We start from the raw sequence: 19,266 nt of genomic DNA on the forward strand, positions 1-19,266 counted from the left end.
GGCTCTTCACTCCTTCCCAACCCTCCTCTACCCTTTCGTGACCCCTAAGTGCCCCTCGATTGCGGTCACTCATTCCTCAACCCTTGCACGAACCTGTCATCTAAATCATTCCATTTTGTCCCATTTTTTCTGAACTACGCAAAAGGCCTTGAGTGAAGGCGCCCTATAAATATAACATAAGACAAAGAAATTTATTTTTTGTTGTTGCCAAGAAAACTCGCCAATACTTGCAGCCGGACGACGGTACAGAGCTCCCACTTTTAGACGCCGATTCTTTCGGCAAAGCAGAGCAAACGTACAATTTCATCAAAGGCACAGTGCAAATCAAAAAATAAATATTTTGCTGCCAATTTAATGGGACCTTGATTTTTTCCGTGCGTACAGCCAGGCGAGGACGCCACCGCGATGGGTGTCGCTGATTAATGTCGCGGTGAATGTCTCGTGCGTCGTGCCACAGCGGTGCAGGAAGCCTGGAAACAAGGCCCAATTTCATTGCTGCTCTGAAGTCCGTGCAACAGAAGCTGAATTCTTATTATGACGATGACATAAAATATGACCGCGCGGTGGATTTCTACACGTTGCACATGTGCGGTGCGATGGGATAACCTCGTGGTCGGCAGAATTGCCTCCGAGCCAGTTTGCACGGGTCGATGGTCATGTACCTACAGTCGAATGTTTTCTTGCCGAGAACGCCATCAGCCGTGAAATGTAATACGGTATCCATTTAGTCACACCGAGTTGAGTCCCAATATTTCCTCTTGTAAACGGTCATGATTTACAAAGCTAATCATTCCCCTTTATAAAAATGTGGCAATTTTTTATTTCTCTTTGAAAATCGGCACACGGTTAAAGGGTTTAAAGCATCGGCAGCCTGCCATTTAAATCATAAGATTCGTACAAACTGTGACCCTTGCATAACTGTGTTTTAAAAGATGATTCGAGTAAAACTATAAAGACAAATAATAAAGTAACTTTATCGTCGGTGACTGCTTTTGCTCAACACGTCAAATTTGTCTCTTCGTTATACACGATGCCCTTTGAAATGGTGAAGCATCCCATTGTTGTTTACAACTGCAGCCCTTTCTAATCACAGTCATTCACCAAAACATGTGACAGGTTATGTTTTACTCACGAGCCCCAATACTGGGAGACAGCCAAATGTAATCTGTTAATTTGTGGTTCCGTGATTTTGCCTTGCTGTATTTAACAATAATAATTACATTTGTGAAGTGCCTTTCATCCAGGATCTAATAGCTGAGTTGTACTTACTGCCTCTTTGTTCATTCATCATCAGTTTGGGGCAGTTTGTATTCAACGGGAGGCGATGACAAGACTGAGATTACTATGCCATGCACAGTAATACAGAGCGTAGGATCACACACACGAAGCACTGTAACCAATAATACTGGCAAAGTCAGTGAAGCCACTGATAGTGTAACGTGGCATTTCTGCTATGGATCTGTTTGTATGTTAAACTTCTTTTGCACCATACGTAGCCAACCATGCTAATCGGAAGTGCGGATCTACATTCATGCATGGTGCATCGGTGGTGCTGCGCTGGCAAATCATCAGATGCCCGCTTTAGGGCAAAGGTCCAACACCATCTGCGTGTTCTCAGAAACGAAATAGTGACCTGGGCTCACGGAATAAATGGTTAGCTTGTTTTTGGCATATCACTGACAGCTTTTGAGGTGTAGTAGATGTGTATGTAAACACTGTTTATCGCTTACCCTGTTTGCAGGAAGCCCTGGTGTGGGTTTCATATGAATACACTGTTGCTTTTTGTTGTTGTTACTGTCATTGGTTTGCACATATCTCTCCCTGCAAAGTCCTGTCGCTTCCCACCACTCCTCACGGTCTTAGGCTGTGGCCTGTGTCTCTGTGTAACTCTATGTGGTCTCTCTGTAACTCTATACGTTACTCTATGCAACCCCATAGCTCTCTCTATGTAATGCTATCTCACTGCAATGTCCTGTAACTGCCGCCATAGCTCATTGGATTCCTCCTGCAGTCTGACGAAAGATTATGACTATTTTGTCCTTTAGAACGACCGACTCAAAGCGTCGAAAATGTGGCCATCCCAACAATGGGCGGCGGTGAAACAAAGATCCGGTGATGTGGGCTTAGCAATGAACGCAATGACCGTGGCTTCTGCTTTGTTTTTTTGGTTCCGCAGACGAAGCAGTTCTTTAGTGATCATGTACGAGGTGGGATCAGAAACTACTACGACGACCTGGATTTTAAGAACCTCATGGATTACGTGCAGGAGGAGGTACGTTTGGTGACTGCCGCGGGGGCCGACGAATGGGGTTAAAACGAGTTGGGATGCATTTCTGCGCACTCCCTTTTCGAAACGCTCGCTGATGTGCGCGTAGAGCAGAAGAGGAATTTGCCGACTGAAATATTAAAAGGGGAATCGGCCAGACGTGTTTTAGCTGTGGGCTATTACACGGTGCGTCCTTACTGAATAATAGCAACGATGTTATTTATTTATCCAGAAAGGCATCAGAGTCCAAGAGTCTTCTATTGATACCACCGCGGTTACTCTTCCCGTGAACGTCACATCGGTGAATCCTCCAACCCGTGCTGAGAATGCGGTCTACCAGACACTGACTGTTTTGTCTCATCTACACTGTGTTCAACCACCACCACACTCACTCACCCACCCACTCACTCACTCACCACACTGCAGGTCACAACTACACACTCACCCACTCACCCGCTCACCACACTGCAGGTCACAACAACACACTCACTCACTCACCCGCTCACTCACCACACTGCAGGTCACAACCACACACTCACCCACTCACCCGCTCACTCACCACACTGCAGGTCACAACCACACACTCACCCACTCACCCGCTCACTCACCACACTGCAGGTCACAACCACACACTCACCCACTCACCTGCTCACTCACCACACTGCAGGTCACAACCACACACTCACCCACTCACCCGCTCACTCACCACACTGCAGGTCACAACAACACACTCACCAACTCACCCACTCACTCACCACACTGCAGGTCACAACCACACACTCACCCACTCACCCGCTCACTCACCACACTGCAGGTCACAACAACACACTCACCAACTCACCCACTCACTCACCACACTGCAGGTCAAAACAACACACTCACCAACTCACCCACTCACTCACCACGCTGCAGGTCACAACCACATACTAACCCACTCACCCGCTCACTCACCACACTGCAGGTCACAACAACACACTCACCCACTCACCCGCTCACTCACCACGCTGCAGGTCACAACACACTCACCCACTCACCCGCTCACTCACCACATTGTAGGTCACAACAACACACTCACTCACTCATCACACTGCAGGTCACAACAACACACCCACTCACTCACTCATCACACTGCAGGTCACAACAACACACTCACCCACTCAGCCGCTCACTCACCACACTGCAGGTCACAACACACTCACCCACTCACCCGCTCACTCACCACTCTGCAGGTCACAACAACACACTCACCCACTCACTCACTCACTACTCTGCAGGTCACAACAAAACATTCACCCACTCACCCGCTCACTCACCACACTGCAGGTCACAACCACACACTCACCCACTCACCACACTGCAGGTAAACAAAACACACTCACTCACCCACTTACCACTGCAGGTCACAACAACACACTCACCCACTCAGCCGCTCACTCACCCACTCACTCACCACGCTGCAGGTCACAACCACACACTCACCCACTCACCACACTGCAGGTAAACAAAACACACTCACTCACCCACTTACCACTGCAGGTCACAACAACACACACCCACTCACTCACCTGCTCACTGAACACACTGCAGGCGACAAAGCCTTTGCTGTTGTCGCACCAACGTTTTGGAACAACCTAGTTTCCTCCCTTAATACCATAAATCTTCCTTCAAAATACAATCTGAAGCAGAATATTCGTGCCGGATACAACCACATTTTTCCACTGTGATTTGGAACGTTTATCCTTACCCCTGTGTCCATAGTTACATTTGAATGTGCAATTTTATTGCGTAACCGTGTGTCATTGTCCTGGTGTGGTCTGGAACAGATTTTGTTTTATTTTGCTACTTTGCCCAAGATTGCATTTGGTGTTGAAAAATCGACAGAAATAGATGTACTTATGCAATGTATCTTTATATATTTAATTTATTTGTCTTTATATTTAGTGACTTGCTGAGCTTGCTACCGTGCGTTTGTATTGTTTGTGACTTTCTGACCTGCCCCTACTGAACATTTGTGAAAAATAAGAGCTTCATAGCTGATCGGATTCTACCGATCTAAATAAAGATTCTGATTCTGACGTCACGAACAGATTGCACTTCGCCACATTCACAATTGGCCCACTCCACTGGGTCAAAAGATCAGGGTCACTGTAGCTGTGTGATAATTATCTGGGGCATTATCAAACACTTAGTGGTTGGTAGCCCATCTTGATGACTTAAAATTGTAATCATATGCATTGCCTCGTAACCTATTCGAGGTTATTAATCCATACGAAAGACCAAGCAGACGTAATCGAGATTCGAGAAAATACTAATTTAGCGTTGCTTAGAGTTTTGTTATTGATGTGTTTTGTTTGAAACTGAAAGCCATTTAAAAAAAAATAAGTCGTTGAAAAAAATTATCATTAACGCCAAACTGAAACTGAAAGACTGGGAAAATTGCAATCTAGAAATGGGATTTTGTAATCGAATCATAAGTAAGTTACGTGGCTGTCACTATACTTTGATTGATATGATCCACAGGAACATTTCACGGTAAATGCCTCATTTTGGGTCAAATGCCACAACTATATTTTGCTATGCCAGACATTCAAGGGCATCCGGGATAGACTCCATTGTTTTGCGATTTCGCGTACATAGAAAGGGTTATGTTAAGCTTGTAAAAAAAAAATTTGACATTGAGATAAAATATAGCAATCATTTGCAGTCCTTTCTCAATTCACCACTAGAAAAATGCCCTTGTGTGCCATGTTGGTCGTTGGTTGACCATACCTCACCGATGATTAATGAACACGGAGTATCACTAATAGGGTTTTCCCCCTTTTTTCTGGCAACAAAACTTGACACCTTTTGCAAGGAATCATGTTTGCATTAACCACAATACTTGCAGTCAAATGCAAACAAAAAACAATACTCTGATCATGTATGCATTGTCCTTGAAACTGATTGGTCCACACCGGAGACAGCTTTTCTTAGACCCTAGTCTCATATGGTGTTCGACCAGATGACGCCAAAAGGCGCACAGTTCAAAGACAACGCACCATCAGAGTAATGAGAGCTCGGGTTGAGCAGTTTTGTTGCCAGAAAAAAGGGGAAAATCCCTATTAGTATATTTTGGTACTGGCAAATGAGGCCCCATGATGACACGGAGTATCACTACATTTGAACTCTTTTGCATGTTGCGATAGCAATACACCGAGTTAATTCCACGTGCATTGCTTGCTCAAGAAGGTACCAGCGTAACTGGAATCATGGTAACTGGCGGTCCGTAAATTGACCACAGTCCTTTGTCAATCGACTGCTGGATGAAGGACTCCTTATGCCATATTAGTTATGGGGGTTGTGTGACCATACTTCGCCAAGCTGGTCACTGTGGGTTGGCTGAGAGGGTGGGCGGGGGAGGTTACTCGTGACTGGATCAGATATCACTCGCTGCCGATGTTAGCCATGGTCAAGAATAAAACTTAACTTTCTCGCAGTGTGATGACCACTGCACCACTGCTCCCCACAATATTTAAATATTTGGATCACATACAGAGAGTTTTACGTGGTATTATGATTGCACTATTCCCACTAACCTTTCTATGCTGATACAAATGTGAACTTCTGGCATTAATGTGTTTTTATTAATCTCTACCGTATATAACTTAGACTTGTAAACACCATAATACAACTGCATAGTTTTTCACAGTTGCGCTGTGAAGCTCTCCGATGAGTTTTCGAATTGTACTCCGTGTTGTTCGGCATCATGGTCCTGAAGAACCTCCCAGCGCGACGGAACGAAACGTCGGACATCGTGCCGAACGACACGCGGCTCAACCCCCGAACACACATCGGCGAGCTGTGAATCCTCCTGTCGAATACGCGGAGCGTTGTGCAGACACTGTACTCTATGCCTCTTGTGCCCCTATTTTCTCCGCAGTGTAGCCCGGCGCTGTCGCAGCTCACTTCCGTTGTTGCGTTGGCCCTCTTGCGTTGCCCGCTGCGTTGCGCTCGCCCAATCGCAAGATTACCTCTCGTGGTTTCCGTTGAGCGTTCGCGCAGAGCGGTGCCCCCGAGCCGGCGTGTGAGTTTGCGACGTGGCAACAACGGGAGTCGTACCGACGTCGAACCTTCACGATGCGCAAATCGGTGCTCGCGCTGGCAAATTTCAATTACTCTGGAGTAATCGACTTTGAGGGACGCTCGCCACAGCGGCGTAATGGTTGGCATATCGGGCTTGCAATCCAGAGGTTCGCCAATTCGATTCCATTCCACGGCACGGCAGTTGAAACGGTGGAGCGAGATAATTCCCCCCATTCACCGCCTCCGTCCGTCCAGTGGTATGATTGGGTACGCCATAGTCGATGGGTAGGTGGGGATAAAGTGTGAGTTCCATCACAGTACTAGGAGAGCTGGCATTGGCTTCAGGAGTCTCTCATCCAGCAATGGATAGTCGAGGCGAATGATGTTCAGAGGACTGAGGTATCTCCATGGGGAACAGCAATGGCTTGATAATTACAGTTGGCATCTTGGCTTGCTGGGGCCAGATAGAGCTCCCTTTCTTTTCTTCCCATGTCGGATGAAGCCACTGTTGATGCAGATCAAAAGCACTTGAACTTTTCTTTGAAACCGGTGTGCGCATGTGACCGTGGAGACTTGCTGAAAACTAACGCAAGTTTAGAAGATGTCACTTTTGGAAGCCCTGTAGGCCTCATAAAATTAACAATTGTACGCGGTCTATAAATTAGTCATGTTTATTTTTTTAATATTCAGAGATTGTATATAAATATACGGTACTGTACCTCACCTCCAATGCATAATTAATTATGCTTAAGTGTACCTTATAAACAACTGTGCAGCCCAAACCTACCCATTGATTTGTAACAACAGAGCAACCCCTACAAGCCATTCGTGCAACTTTAGAGGAGAGGATGGCCAAAGGAGGCGAGGCGCCTGAGAGGACATCCGTCACAGAGATGGAGTGATGAATTCGCGCCCGTGTGCATGTAGCTGGATGGGGGGGTATTGCATGGCTTGAGGGCGAGAGCAACGGCGACGTTGTTACACAAACACGAGCTCCGGGTTTATGGTTTAGCAGAGTAATTATAGCCCTGCAATTGCTTGCTCATGCCGCTGCTCGTGGAAGTGGCATTGGCCTACTCTTCCACTCTGACCCAGAGATCGTGATGGAATTGGGTGCAGCCACACCCACACGTTACTCCACGATGCACAACCTCTGTAATAGAAGTTTTTTTCGGTGCGATCGCGTAAATATATAAATGTGTCGTTAAACCCGCCACCACCCGACACAGCCAGCTAGTAAGGTTTGTCACGTAAACAGAACGTGCCAATCCGTTACTAGTACAGCACACCGCAATAATTATCCGGTGTGTTGGAGAGGAAATCCACAACATTTACAATCTGAGTACATCGTTTTGCCAGTAACTGCATCTAGCTTCAACAGGCGACAGACAGATTTTTGAGGAATATATTAGATTGTAGCTTTCAGCATTTTCAACTATAAAAAGAAATATTCAGAGCTCCATTTGCATATGTGAAATATAAACAAGAATTAAAGGCGTTCACAACCAGTGTTGTGATTAAAGTGTGTTTTTTGGGTCAGGTTATGGAGAATGTAAGGACCCGGATCCGGAAGCCCTTTCACTCAAGATCTGAACTGTTAACCTGACAATGTTAGATGTAATCTCAAGCGAAACGTCATTACCATTTACATTCTGTTAAGATTCCTCTCCGACAACACTGGTGTATGTGTGTTTGCACGATGGTAATCGGAGGCGCAGGGGAAGGACAACAAACTAAAACACAAAAATTTTTTTTTTAATGAGTTTGGTAATTGGAGGCGCAGGGGAAGGACAACAAACTAAAACGCAAAAATATTTTCTAAAAAAATGAGTTTTCAGTCTAGATTTAAAATTGCCTAGCTCCAGTGGCTTCCTAATATCGGAAGGAAGAGCGTTCCAGATGGCAGCGGAAAGCACGCGTTGCAGTGACCGTCTTTGTTCGATGGCTAGCAAGAAGCTGCTGCGAGGATGCCCGGAGTTCGCGTGATGATGGTTTATGCTCCTTGACGAGATCAGCGAGGTGTTGTGGTTCATTTGTGGCGAGCACTTTGTGTGTAATGAGAGCGACCTCATAATGTATTCGTTCTGCAACTAGAGGCCAATGCAGCTTGGAGAGGACTGGAGAGACACGGTTGGAGCCGGATGTACATGGTCGGTGTGGATGCCGCAGCAATAGTAGATTTGACACATTTTTTAAATTCCTGTGACACTTTTATTGAGTAGCTGTGTCAGGTGGGGGAGGGGTTGCAATACATTTTTTTGCAAGACCTAACCCTAAACCTCAATTATGAATTAAAAGGTATAGGTGTTCTGCCTCCTCTTTCCCTCTGCTCTGAATAATAGAGCCATTATATAAAATAATATCCTACCACATAAACTTGAGGCATCATTCATTAGATGCTAGTGATGTCTTCATTGTGTAACAAAAAACAACTGCTGTTGATTTTAATGTCTCCTTTTTAAGAGATGGAACACTTCCTTCTGATTGATCACGTCAGAGCTTGTCATCACCTTGGTAACTTATCGAAGTCTCATTTGACTAAAATGCAATGTTGATTAGGATGTGTGTGAATTTGCCGAGTATTAAAAATATTTCTCCAGTCGTCATTTGCGCTACAGATTCACACTGCAGACCGTCTGCAGTTATTTTCACGGGATGTATGTACCTTAAATCTAAATCTTCATGCTTTTAAAGCTTGATCATAAGAAACTTAAAACGTCGGTTTTCTTAGCCAAAACTGTGAGTCCGATGTTTGTTTTTTGAGATTTATGCCAAAGTTATCGACCTCCGCTACCCGACACGATTGTCCCATTTACAAGGATATTATCTATCTGTGTCTGTTCGAGTTGTTTAGCATACTTCCCAATATGCAACAAACTTTACATTTGGCATGTGGGTAGCTTCCAGACTCTACACAATGTAGAAAGTATAAAAATAGACTTTTGTATTTTGGGGGGGGGGGGGGGGGGAGCGCAATAATGGATATATTTTGCACGGCAAGTGAGCGGTGACGTCACATCTGTGATGTCACCCGCACGCGGCAGCGTCACGCAGTGGGCATACTGACGTCACGCACCCCCCCCCCCACCCTCCCCGTAGCACGTGTATTAATCCTATACAAAATCCTAGTCTCGGGCGAAGCCGGGTAGTGAAGCTAGTTACTTATGTAATGGATTTGATTGAGGCGCACACTCAACTTGGAGGCAACACTATGTATTAACACGTAACAACCAACTCAACACTATACACAAGGTGATGACCACCATCCCTAGTTAACTAACACTCAGGGGGAATACTGCATAACGTGACCAGGGCAGGTTAGCAGGCTGCCTGGTCACGGACAAAGACCGGAGACTCGAGGACCGCTGATGGCGTCTTCATCCCAGGGTTGAACTGTTGCGCTCTCTCTTCACACCCGGCTTATAACCGCTACCGCGTGGTCGGCCCCACCCTCGGCCACGCCCCCCTTCCCGATCCTTCGGGAAGGTACGGGCCCCTTACCACGTGACCACCAAGCTCCCCCCTGGGGCCCCTAGCCCCCCTTTGTCCGGTCACGTGTCCTGTCGGGTTCACGCAGAGTGTCACGGCCTGACGCAACCTCCGTGACACCCCGCCTAGGGTACCCGTACCGAGCCAACACAGCAGTGACGTCATATGTCACTACACTTACAAGGATATTACAATTATTATTTATACGTGGCCAATGTATCTGTAGCTGACACTCTCCTGACTAACACACGGAGGCAGGTAAAGCAAGGGTTCCAGTCGTCCTTGTATTCCACACACAGCTCCGTCCTTCATACGCAGCTCTCTCCTCTCCATCCACAGCTCTCTCTCCCTCGTCCCTCCTCCCACGTGCCCTCTTATCCTCACGGTCCCCTCTCCCATTCCCTCCCCCTCCCCTCATCCCTGTCCCCTTATTCCCAAGCGCCAATCACATCTCGTCACACCTCGCACCGGGTCCACTCATCTCCAGCCACCAATCCGCTTGCTCCACACCGCGGGGTTTTTCCGCGGTCAACTCGGCGCTGGGATTTCGGGGCTGGGGACTGCCGATGTTGTGAGGACCGCTACGGAGGACCGTGACATGTCGACCAAATTCTGACCGATAAAACTCCACCGCCACCGCCTCCTCCTCACCGGTGGTGGAAGACTTCTCGACCGAATTTAACATCGACGTACGGCGACGTTTCCGCACAAACTGCTCTGAGTAGCGACCTCGGAAATTGAGTGAGGCTGCTTCATTGGTGAACCCGAAACATTGTGGTTCAATGCTAGTCATTACCGCAGTACCATAAAGTGTGAGACACTAATGTTTGCTTGTTTAGAGATTTTTAGATCCGGCTTTCAAAGTAAAATGCTGAACTAAATGGCCATGTATTTAATTACACGCGTGGTGTTTTGTGTCAGCATTTTGTTTCAAAACTATCCATTTAGCCAATGCAATCACGCGGCTCATTTTAACCGTTAAGTGCGTAATGGCTTTACCGATCACAATAAAACTCACACGAACCTTTAAAGCGCACTCACCAACATAGTTGCAACTGCTGTTCAAGTCTCGCTCATCTCTTGTGTTTTTCACGCGAGATGAAACATTGCCGTACAAAATGCGTTCACATCCTTGCTTGCTCCGACATAACTGCTCGATCTCATCGCCTCGCAGTCCTCCTTCCCTCCACTCGGGTAGAACGCGACGTGATCTCTCGTTAATTTCACATCAACGCCCACGCTACGCGAGCCGCACTCGCCTACCCTCTGCGACCTTCATGCCCGTGGTAACTTTCCCCTGGTTCGGCACCCTCCTCTCTCTCTCTCTCCCCATGCGAATCGACGGCCAAACACCATCGGGCTGTGTAACGGCGCGTCGTGCCATCGCCTAAAATTAGTTCTTGAGGATTTGTGCAAATTGTACGGTGGTGAATAGTTTAGGTCGACGTTGTTGGTTGGTGGGGAGAGTGATTTTATCGTCTGTGCGGTAACTGGTTCCATGTCACCCAGTCGAGACCTCGTTTAAGTTTGTAAGTGATGAAGGAGGTGGTTTGTGTTGTGTGGAACGGTCTTCATGACAATTGTGGCCAGAGGGTGGTGATCCACAGTGTCACATTTGGCAGCGGGGTGATGCAGTGGTGCTAATTATTCCTCACAACAAGGAGGGCGTACGCTCGATTCCCAACACTTGCACCTATCTGTGCAGAGTTGTTTGTTCCTTCCCCCCGTTCTGCACGGGTTTCCTTTGGGTGCTCCTGTTTCCTCCCATGGTTGAAAAACAACATTCCTTAGAAGAGGTGGGGGTACCCACACTTTACTCCACCACACGTGAGTGACTACCGATCAACTATGGCCTACCCATTTAAACTGCTGCGTGGACAGTGGTAGGGACGGGGTGGGGGGGATGGCGGGATTTAAGAAATGTTTTAAAAAAATTCAACTGAAGACATTTGGAGAGGCAAACTGCGCGAAAGTTATTTGACGGCTCGTTTCATACGCACATTTGCGAGAGGGCTTGGGCCATGCAATGTTCTTCTCTGGAGAGTGCCTGGCTTCGACTGTGGGTGGACTACCCAGGGGACGGGCGTCTGTGGGCCTGGCCTGAGCAGATAGCCCCGTGAGCCGCCCAGCCGTCGCTCTACCCTCGGCGCACGAGATGTGAAGGGGGGTTTGAAATGCCATGGAGGTGCGAAATACAACAACAAGGCCTGGAGGTGGGGGGGGGGGAGAACGGAGGGGAAAAAAACACCTGTGGGGGAGGGATTCAATGACGGAAGGAGTCAGGGCATAACAATTCTGACGACGGTGGGAGGACGACGGAAAGTGTGCCACTTTCGGCGAGAGAGCGATTCCACGGAATGTAAATTATTGGAACATCTCACGTGTTAAAATAAAGAACAAGATGATCATTTACTGTCCCTTTGTTAATTAACATGACTGGCATAATGGGGGGAGTAGGCCTCCCCTCATTATGCCAGTCATGGGATTTGTTTAACTATACTTCACCATGATGGTCACCATGGGCTGGTTGACGGTGGGGGTGGGTGATGTGAGGACCGGTTCAGATAATCGCTCGCCACTGATGTTAGCCGTGACTGGGAATCAGACTCACGATTGCCGGGTTCTGAGTGCAGCACTAACCACTGCACCCACCTCTCCCCTTACTGCGTTAAAACAGCTCAATATATATACATATTTAATGAAACAGCAACGTCTTCTGCTGCTGGGCTTGAATTTCGAGCGTTGTGTTATTTTACATTAAATCTATTAATATTTTGCCTCCTCGAAAAGTCGTCTGTCTTTATTGATCACTGAAACATAAAAGCTTCACTTGATCACTAAAACCTAACGCGTCTATAAACAGAGACTTGTCCTGCAGCTGAAAATCCAGTAATGATCTGTGTGTGCAAGCGCCATGCGGATAATTGTGAGCGGTTATAACTGTTCACAAATAAACACGTAAAACACTTCGAACGACCAGAGCAATGTTTAGCACACTATTTATTACTATTTACGATGTTTTATTTCACCAGGTAAGGCCCACTGAGCTTTATAGCTCTTTTTCATAAGCGACCTGGCCTCAAATGATAGCTCAATGAAGTGGGTCATCAAGTGCAAATTTATAGCAGCCAAATACTCTAAACGTGCGTTGATTCTAAATGTGGAGGGGAAAACCGGAGTACCCGGAGTAAACTCCACACGACCACAATGAGAGAGACACCAGAGGTCGCAATCGGGTACCCGTACCCTACCCGATACCCGGCCGGGTACGGGTAGCCGGGTATCGGGTAGGGTACGGGTACGGGTACTCGTTTGCGACCCTGGTGCGGCCGGGTACGGGTAAGGAATCAAAAACCGTTTGCGACCTCTGAGAGACACGCAAAACTCTAAATATACCGGCGTCGTCAGGAGGGGTCGGGATGGAACCCACAACCTCCTGCATACAAAGCGAGGTAGTTAACACCTCATGTAAATCCCGTAACCTGAGCTTGATTTTCACAGCCATGGCTCACATCAGTGGTTCGTAATGTCTGAAACCGTTCCTGGGCCTCCTCCCCACACCCCCCGATTCACCAGCCAACACTGAACAGCGTGGTGAAGTTATGGTCACACATGACGGACACAGCACGGGGCAAGGCCTTCATAGAGCAGTGGATTGACGCAGAAATGTAATTAATACAGGATGTCAGTTCAAACTGCTCCTCGGTTTGACAAGCATAGCACATGGTACCATCAAGGTACATTGCTATTACACCACGCTGTGAGTCTGAACGAAGTGGTAGGTCATGTTTATTAATCAGCCCGTACGCTTTGGAATACTGTACGGTACTTGATAAGGGTAATTTCTTACACCATTCAAAAAAGGCAGTATCGCTTATTTCTCCATCAGCCACACTGCAATAAGAGGTACAAAATATGCATGTAACAAAGTTATCTCATTCCGCCGTTCACTGGCAGAGTGTAAGCACAAATCATCGACCGTAACAAATTAATTGCGGACATCGCTCCGACGAAAATGTATAAGGGTAAAAGCCGTTTTTAGAGGGCAATTACCTTCCGAGTGAGAATTACGGTCTCCCTGCGGGGATTGATGGAAGCGTTAAATGTTTCTCTCTAAATAGCCGGGCGGTGGTGGCTATGCGCGCCCGCAAACACGGCACTGTGGAGGCGAGGGTTGATGGTTTGCACGCACGTTGTGAATCTCCCATCTCGTGGGCGTCGAGGAGAAAGCCGTACCCTGGCTCACCACAAGATAGTCCAGCAAAAAATGTGGAGTCCACCTGTTCCGTCTGTATGGGACACAGCGTTTTCCCATGGCACGCGTGGGTTTTCTCTGGGTGCTCCGATTCCCACCCATATGTCAGCACTCGTCAATTGGCTGGAAACATCTTTATAAGTAGGGGTCTGCCGAGCTCGGGTAAATGTTGGCACCGGCTCACCACCTGGGCTGCTTTCCCACTTGTATGTCTTTGCCTGTCCACGAAAGCGAGTGAATACTTATGCATGTTGCAAGTTGAAGGTATTATTTTAAAGTAATTTGTGGATATTAAAGCACGTAAACTCCCCCATATCCCAAACGGCCTTTGAATTATCGCAGTGAACATGAGCCAGGGTTAAATTTGTCCCATCGCATCCTGTTGAGTCCCACACGGGCGTTCCATGTTGACGGCAGCGCGTAGGTTTTGAATGCTTGCAAAACGCTAATAATATGTTGTTGTTGTTGTTTCACACTGAGCAGGCCTGCCCACCAGGCCTCCATTATCGATGTGTTGAATGATGAGCGGTAGTGTAGCAGTTAGCGCACTGCGCTACGAACCCGGCGGACCGAGTTCAATTCCCGCTCACGGCCAACACCGGTGACGATTATCTGAACCGGTCGTGGGCCTCCCCTAGGTCGACTCAGCCTCAAATGAGTACCCGGTGTGGTGTGTAAATATCACCACTGGGGAGACAAAGGCGGCCAGGCGTGGTGTTGGCCACCCACCCCCTCGTGTGCCGTGCCGGCCTTCACAGGTGCTCGCTAACAGCGCTTGCCCCAAGTCTGCTCAGGCTATACCGGGGATCTTTGTCTTTGTGTTGTTGAAACCAAGAGCAAATAGGAACCTCATAAACAAACCCAATTCACACTTGTGCTGCAAACAAATGTATAATTGGTGTGGGTGTCCATTTCTAGAGTGCCACACAGACACACGTGCAGAAAAATACAACACGCCGAGCGGTGCTGCTCTCAGACGGCAGGAAGACGCCACTCCCCGTCATGCCTTGCGTCGCCATGTGGCCAACTACATTGCGTGCACGATGCTCTTAACCTTGTCCAGACCACTAGCCCCAAACAGCGCTGAACGTGTGGCCGTATTGTTTTTGAGAGCAGATTCAAATGTGGCCCTCCCACGGTAGTTTGTGAGAAGCACCTTCTCTCTGCGTGTTGAGTCTTCCGGCCTGCACGCATTCTCCCGTTTTGTTGGATTTTCTCATCGTATGACACGAAGCATTGGGTTCGAAGCTACGCCTTCCCAGAACTCAATGTATTCTGGACACGCGTAGCAGTTGGTCGATGTGGCCGCACGTCTGCGTTTGCGCTGATAACTCGCGTCACACGCGCACCACCGATGGTACCGTAACGACATTGCTTCTGATTTTGCTCGCGGCAAGTGCAGCTCTCGTGCGAACGACGTGCGGTGAGCGTGCCCCCGTTTAATCACGGCAGGAAAATCTAAAGCGCCAGGGGCGGGTCTGGCGAGAGGAGCCACATCGCTCGTGGCTCCTCCGTGTGCCCCTGGAGTCAACAACGTGCTGCTGGTACTGCTGCCTTGACCTCTATCGGGGGGGTCAGTTAAGTCGAAAGAGAAGCGTGGTGGAGCAAACGCCAAGACAGCGCGAGGCAGCATCCACCCTCCAGCGTCAACCCCCAGCATCCTTTCTCGAAGCCCCCACGTGAGCCCCCTTCCTGGAGTCCCTCTTTGCTAAACCCACAAACGAACCCCCTTCCTAGGGGTTCCTCCTGACTAAACCCCCAAGCGAGCGCACGAGAAAGTCACCAATATAGGACTAAGTGTGTTGTGTAATCCCCACATTTAATTTCGTTAATTAGTAAGGTAGGGTAATGCCACTTACAGTATTCGCCCTGGTAATAAACGTAATGGTACCCTAATGTTGTTGTAAAATGAACTACATTGCATATATAAAGCAGAGCACATCTCGGTATTAAAATATTGCGGGGCTCATTGGCCGATTTAAAATAAATGGTATCATTGCTGATTTTCATTCAACCAGCAGGACTCTCCACAGTATAAACTAATGGAAATGGTTTATCTATGGCAGTGTATGGATATGTTGGCAGATTTCTTGCCTCACCGCCTAACCAACTCTCCCGGCAATAAATTATTTGTCGCAATCCAATTAAAAAAAAAGAGTTTATCTTCTAATGAGATATTTTTTTTCCACCCACGCCTGAGTTTAAATTGGCTACAAACTCGCTCTGAATTGGCCACGAACCCCCCGAGGTTAGTTGTCAGTTGTGAATCCGCGCGCTGCGCTTTTCTTTGGCACGACGCTTTCCGAGGACGCCCTCGTTGTGTGATTTCTTCCTCGCCGTGCTTGGCATTCTCCACGAGCAGGGCAGCCCTGCTGTGCTGGTGGGGATGCAAAGCAAAGAGGCGGCGAGTCTGTACGTGCCCGTCTTAGAGATCTCGCGGGTTCAGTCGCCCTTTGAGATACGGCCGCATAACCAATTGTGAGCAAAGGAACAGGAGTGGATTCGCGTGTACTCTGTTGAAGAAACTCAAAGTCCAATTGCTTTTATGAAAAGCGAAGGTAATTGTACAGATAAAAGGGTGAGAATGGCAGTGCACATAAAGCCTTTCCTAATAATCCCAATCAATAAATACATTTCCACAATTCAGAAACATAAGAGAGCACCCAATGGGACACAATGGGGTTTCATTTGCAAAGGGAGACCCTGGGTGCAGTGCACAGAGGAGACCATTGTTACCACCTGGTTTTGGTTCGAGATTTGAAGCTTTCGTGACTGCAATGATTCATATTCTTAGGTTTTTTCGGTAAAGTCACGTAGGTAAAAACATTAAAAAGTAAAATAAAATAAAAATCACGACGTTTCGGAGGCAACACAAGCTTCCGTCTTCAGGTGGTACCGTCACAGCCACGACAGCTGTATCAAGTAAATGAGAGATTGCAGGAGGTACCACTCCGTTTATATAATGGTTGGAGAAGGTGGTGGGTTTATCATAATTTAAAGTCGAAATTGTCAGTTTCTCTGTTATCAAACAAAGTGTTGTGGCGCTCACCTCAACTTGATGGCTCTCAGCCAGCGGTTGGAATTCTATTTTGCTGTTGTGCAGGCCAGTCCCGCCAGAAAACAATTACGTTTCGACTTTCCAAGTGAGTGGTTACTCCTGCTTGTGGCAGTGGCGTGCAGTTGTTAAGTGGTTTTAAATGTTCAGATTTGGCGCAGTGACACTGACAAACGGTAGAAAAGGCAATGGATCATCGCACGCATCGTTAACATTGCTTTATGACAGAAAACATATACAGTCAACTGAGATTTCAGGCAATGAATCTTCGTCAGACTTGGGAGTCGTGTCCTTCCAACAGGCATCTTAAATTGTTCAGTGAAGTTGTACACAAGTTTTGTTTTTGCTCATAGTTGTGTTCAGCCCAACTTGCCAGCTGAAGCTCTACCGTTCGTTAAATTCATTTGCTTGCCATAATGTCTGTCATCAGTAAGTCTGAGATGGTTAATATTTTTCCGAATTCATACTTGCGCCTTCATATTTTCCAATTATATTGTCAGAACACATCTTTCAATGTCTCCGCAAATGCTATACCATTACCGATAATGTAATTAATATTAACGGTAGGCAATGTCAATTATATCAATTTCACAAGTAAAAGTCTAAATGTCTGTCTGTTCAAACGAGCGAGCACTGGGAGCAGTATGCAGCTCATTTGGTGGTTTCCAAACAAGCAGTGGAAATTCCACATTATCATAGCAGGGGCCAGAACGTCCAAGCGACAACCATTGATTGACTGGACACAAAGCACGACTCAGTTTACCAGTCGTGGAGGTAAGATGGGCTCAGTTAACCCCCAATCAGACAGAAAAACCAGCCAGATTATTTCCACACACATACAGTACAGTAGTTCAAGTTTCAAGTGTATTTTGTTTAACGAGCTGACAACTCAATAGACCAGCACGGTCTCATTGTAAGGGTGACCTGGATCACAAAAGTGAAAGAAAAAAATGTAAGCAATTTAGAAATCGTGGACAAAAGCAACTGTCATGGTAGGCACGTAACCAGCAGTTTGACGTGAACTAAACTAAACTTTTTTTTGTTTTACCAGGTAAGGCCCCACTGAGGTATAAAAAGCAATTTTTCAGAAGCGATCTGGCCATAAATGATAGCTCAACGAAGTGGCTTATCTCGTGGAAATTAATAGCAGCCAAATACTGTTAAGTACGTGTTTCTAAATGTGCTAGGGAAAAACCGGAGGACCCAGAGAAAAATCAACGCGACCACCAGGAGAACATGCAAATTCCAAATACAGCAGGCATCAAGATCGGGATTGAACCCACGACCTCCTGCATACCAGGCGAGGTAATCCACATCTCACCACTACGGCGCCCCGTAACGCAGCCTGGCAAGGCCAAAAAAAGAGTTGCACAGTGAACTCGGGCATTGCTTTAGCAATTCATTGCCTTCGATCGTGCGCCGTATCAGAGGGCAGCTATGCCGTTTGGAGGGCGAGCTGCCTTCTAGGGATTGGGTTTGATGTGAAGAAAGTTGAAAGAGTCCCACTTTGTTTTGGTGTTGTGGTTTATTGATTTGTCAGCTGTGTTCCACCTCCAATTGGCCTTGCAGAGTTGTGTCTGGGGCAGCAGGCTGAGCAGTAGCAGCAGCAGCAGCAGTGGCAGAGACAGCCCGGAGCAATTGATTCTTGTCACATGGCCCTGCAGCAGAAAGCCCCAGACAGCTGCTTCTGCTGTGAGCACGAAGCGACGCAAAACGACCTCCCATGCCTGCGCCCGGCATCCATCGAGTGTAACGAGGAGTTCTATCCCAGCCACAGCGCGCTCCACTAAGGTCAAATATGGCTTTTGTTTTTTTTATAAGCAGAAAGCATTTCCTCTTGCAGAGCAGCGCAGTCGGCTCTCAACATTTTTCAATACAAAGGGTAATTTTTTTCTGTTCAAGGTCCTTTCTTCGACGTTTTGCATTTAGGGCCTTGTGTTATGGGATTTCAAAAATAAAACCCCACAAGTGGTTTATGACCACCTGGCAGCAGACAACAGAGTATGGCAATTTGTTAAATAACCTGGCAGCTGCATGAGTTCCCCGTTTGCATGTCGAATTCGCTTCTGGATACAGTATCTCCGTAATGCAGCAGATGTGAATTACGACTGTTTAGGTTTTCGTGGTTGTGCTCAATAT

The 19,266-nt window shown here is 47.3% G+C and overlaps 1 protein-coding gene across 1 annotated transcript in view; it reads left to right on the top strand.

Moving 5' to 3' along the window:
* Nucleotides 1–19,266, top strand: part of LOC133354467 (tetraspanin-15-like) — a 290,888-nt gene that overhangs the window by 104,745 nt on the left and 166,877 nt on the right. Inside the window, exon 4 of the mRNA XM_061571317.1 lies at nt 2,177–2,272. Coding sequence (XP_061427301.1) covers nt 2,177–2,272 — 96 coding nt within the window. The remainder of the gene's footprint in view (nt 1–2,176; nt 2,273–19,266) is intronic.

Source organism: Lethenteron reissneri, chromosome 47 (genome assembly GCF_015708825.2).
Source record: "Lethenteron reissneri isolate LAM-NWPU_2019-01 chromosome 47, ASM1570882v1, whole genome shotgun sequence".
Lineage (NCBI taxonomy): Eukaryota > Metazoa > Chordata > Hyperoartia > Petromyzontiformes > Petromyzontidae > Lethenteron > Lethenteron reissneri.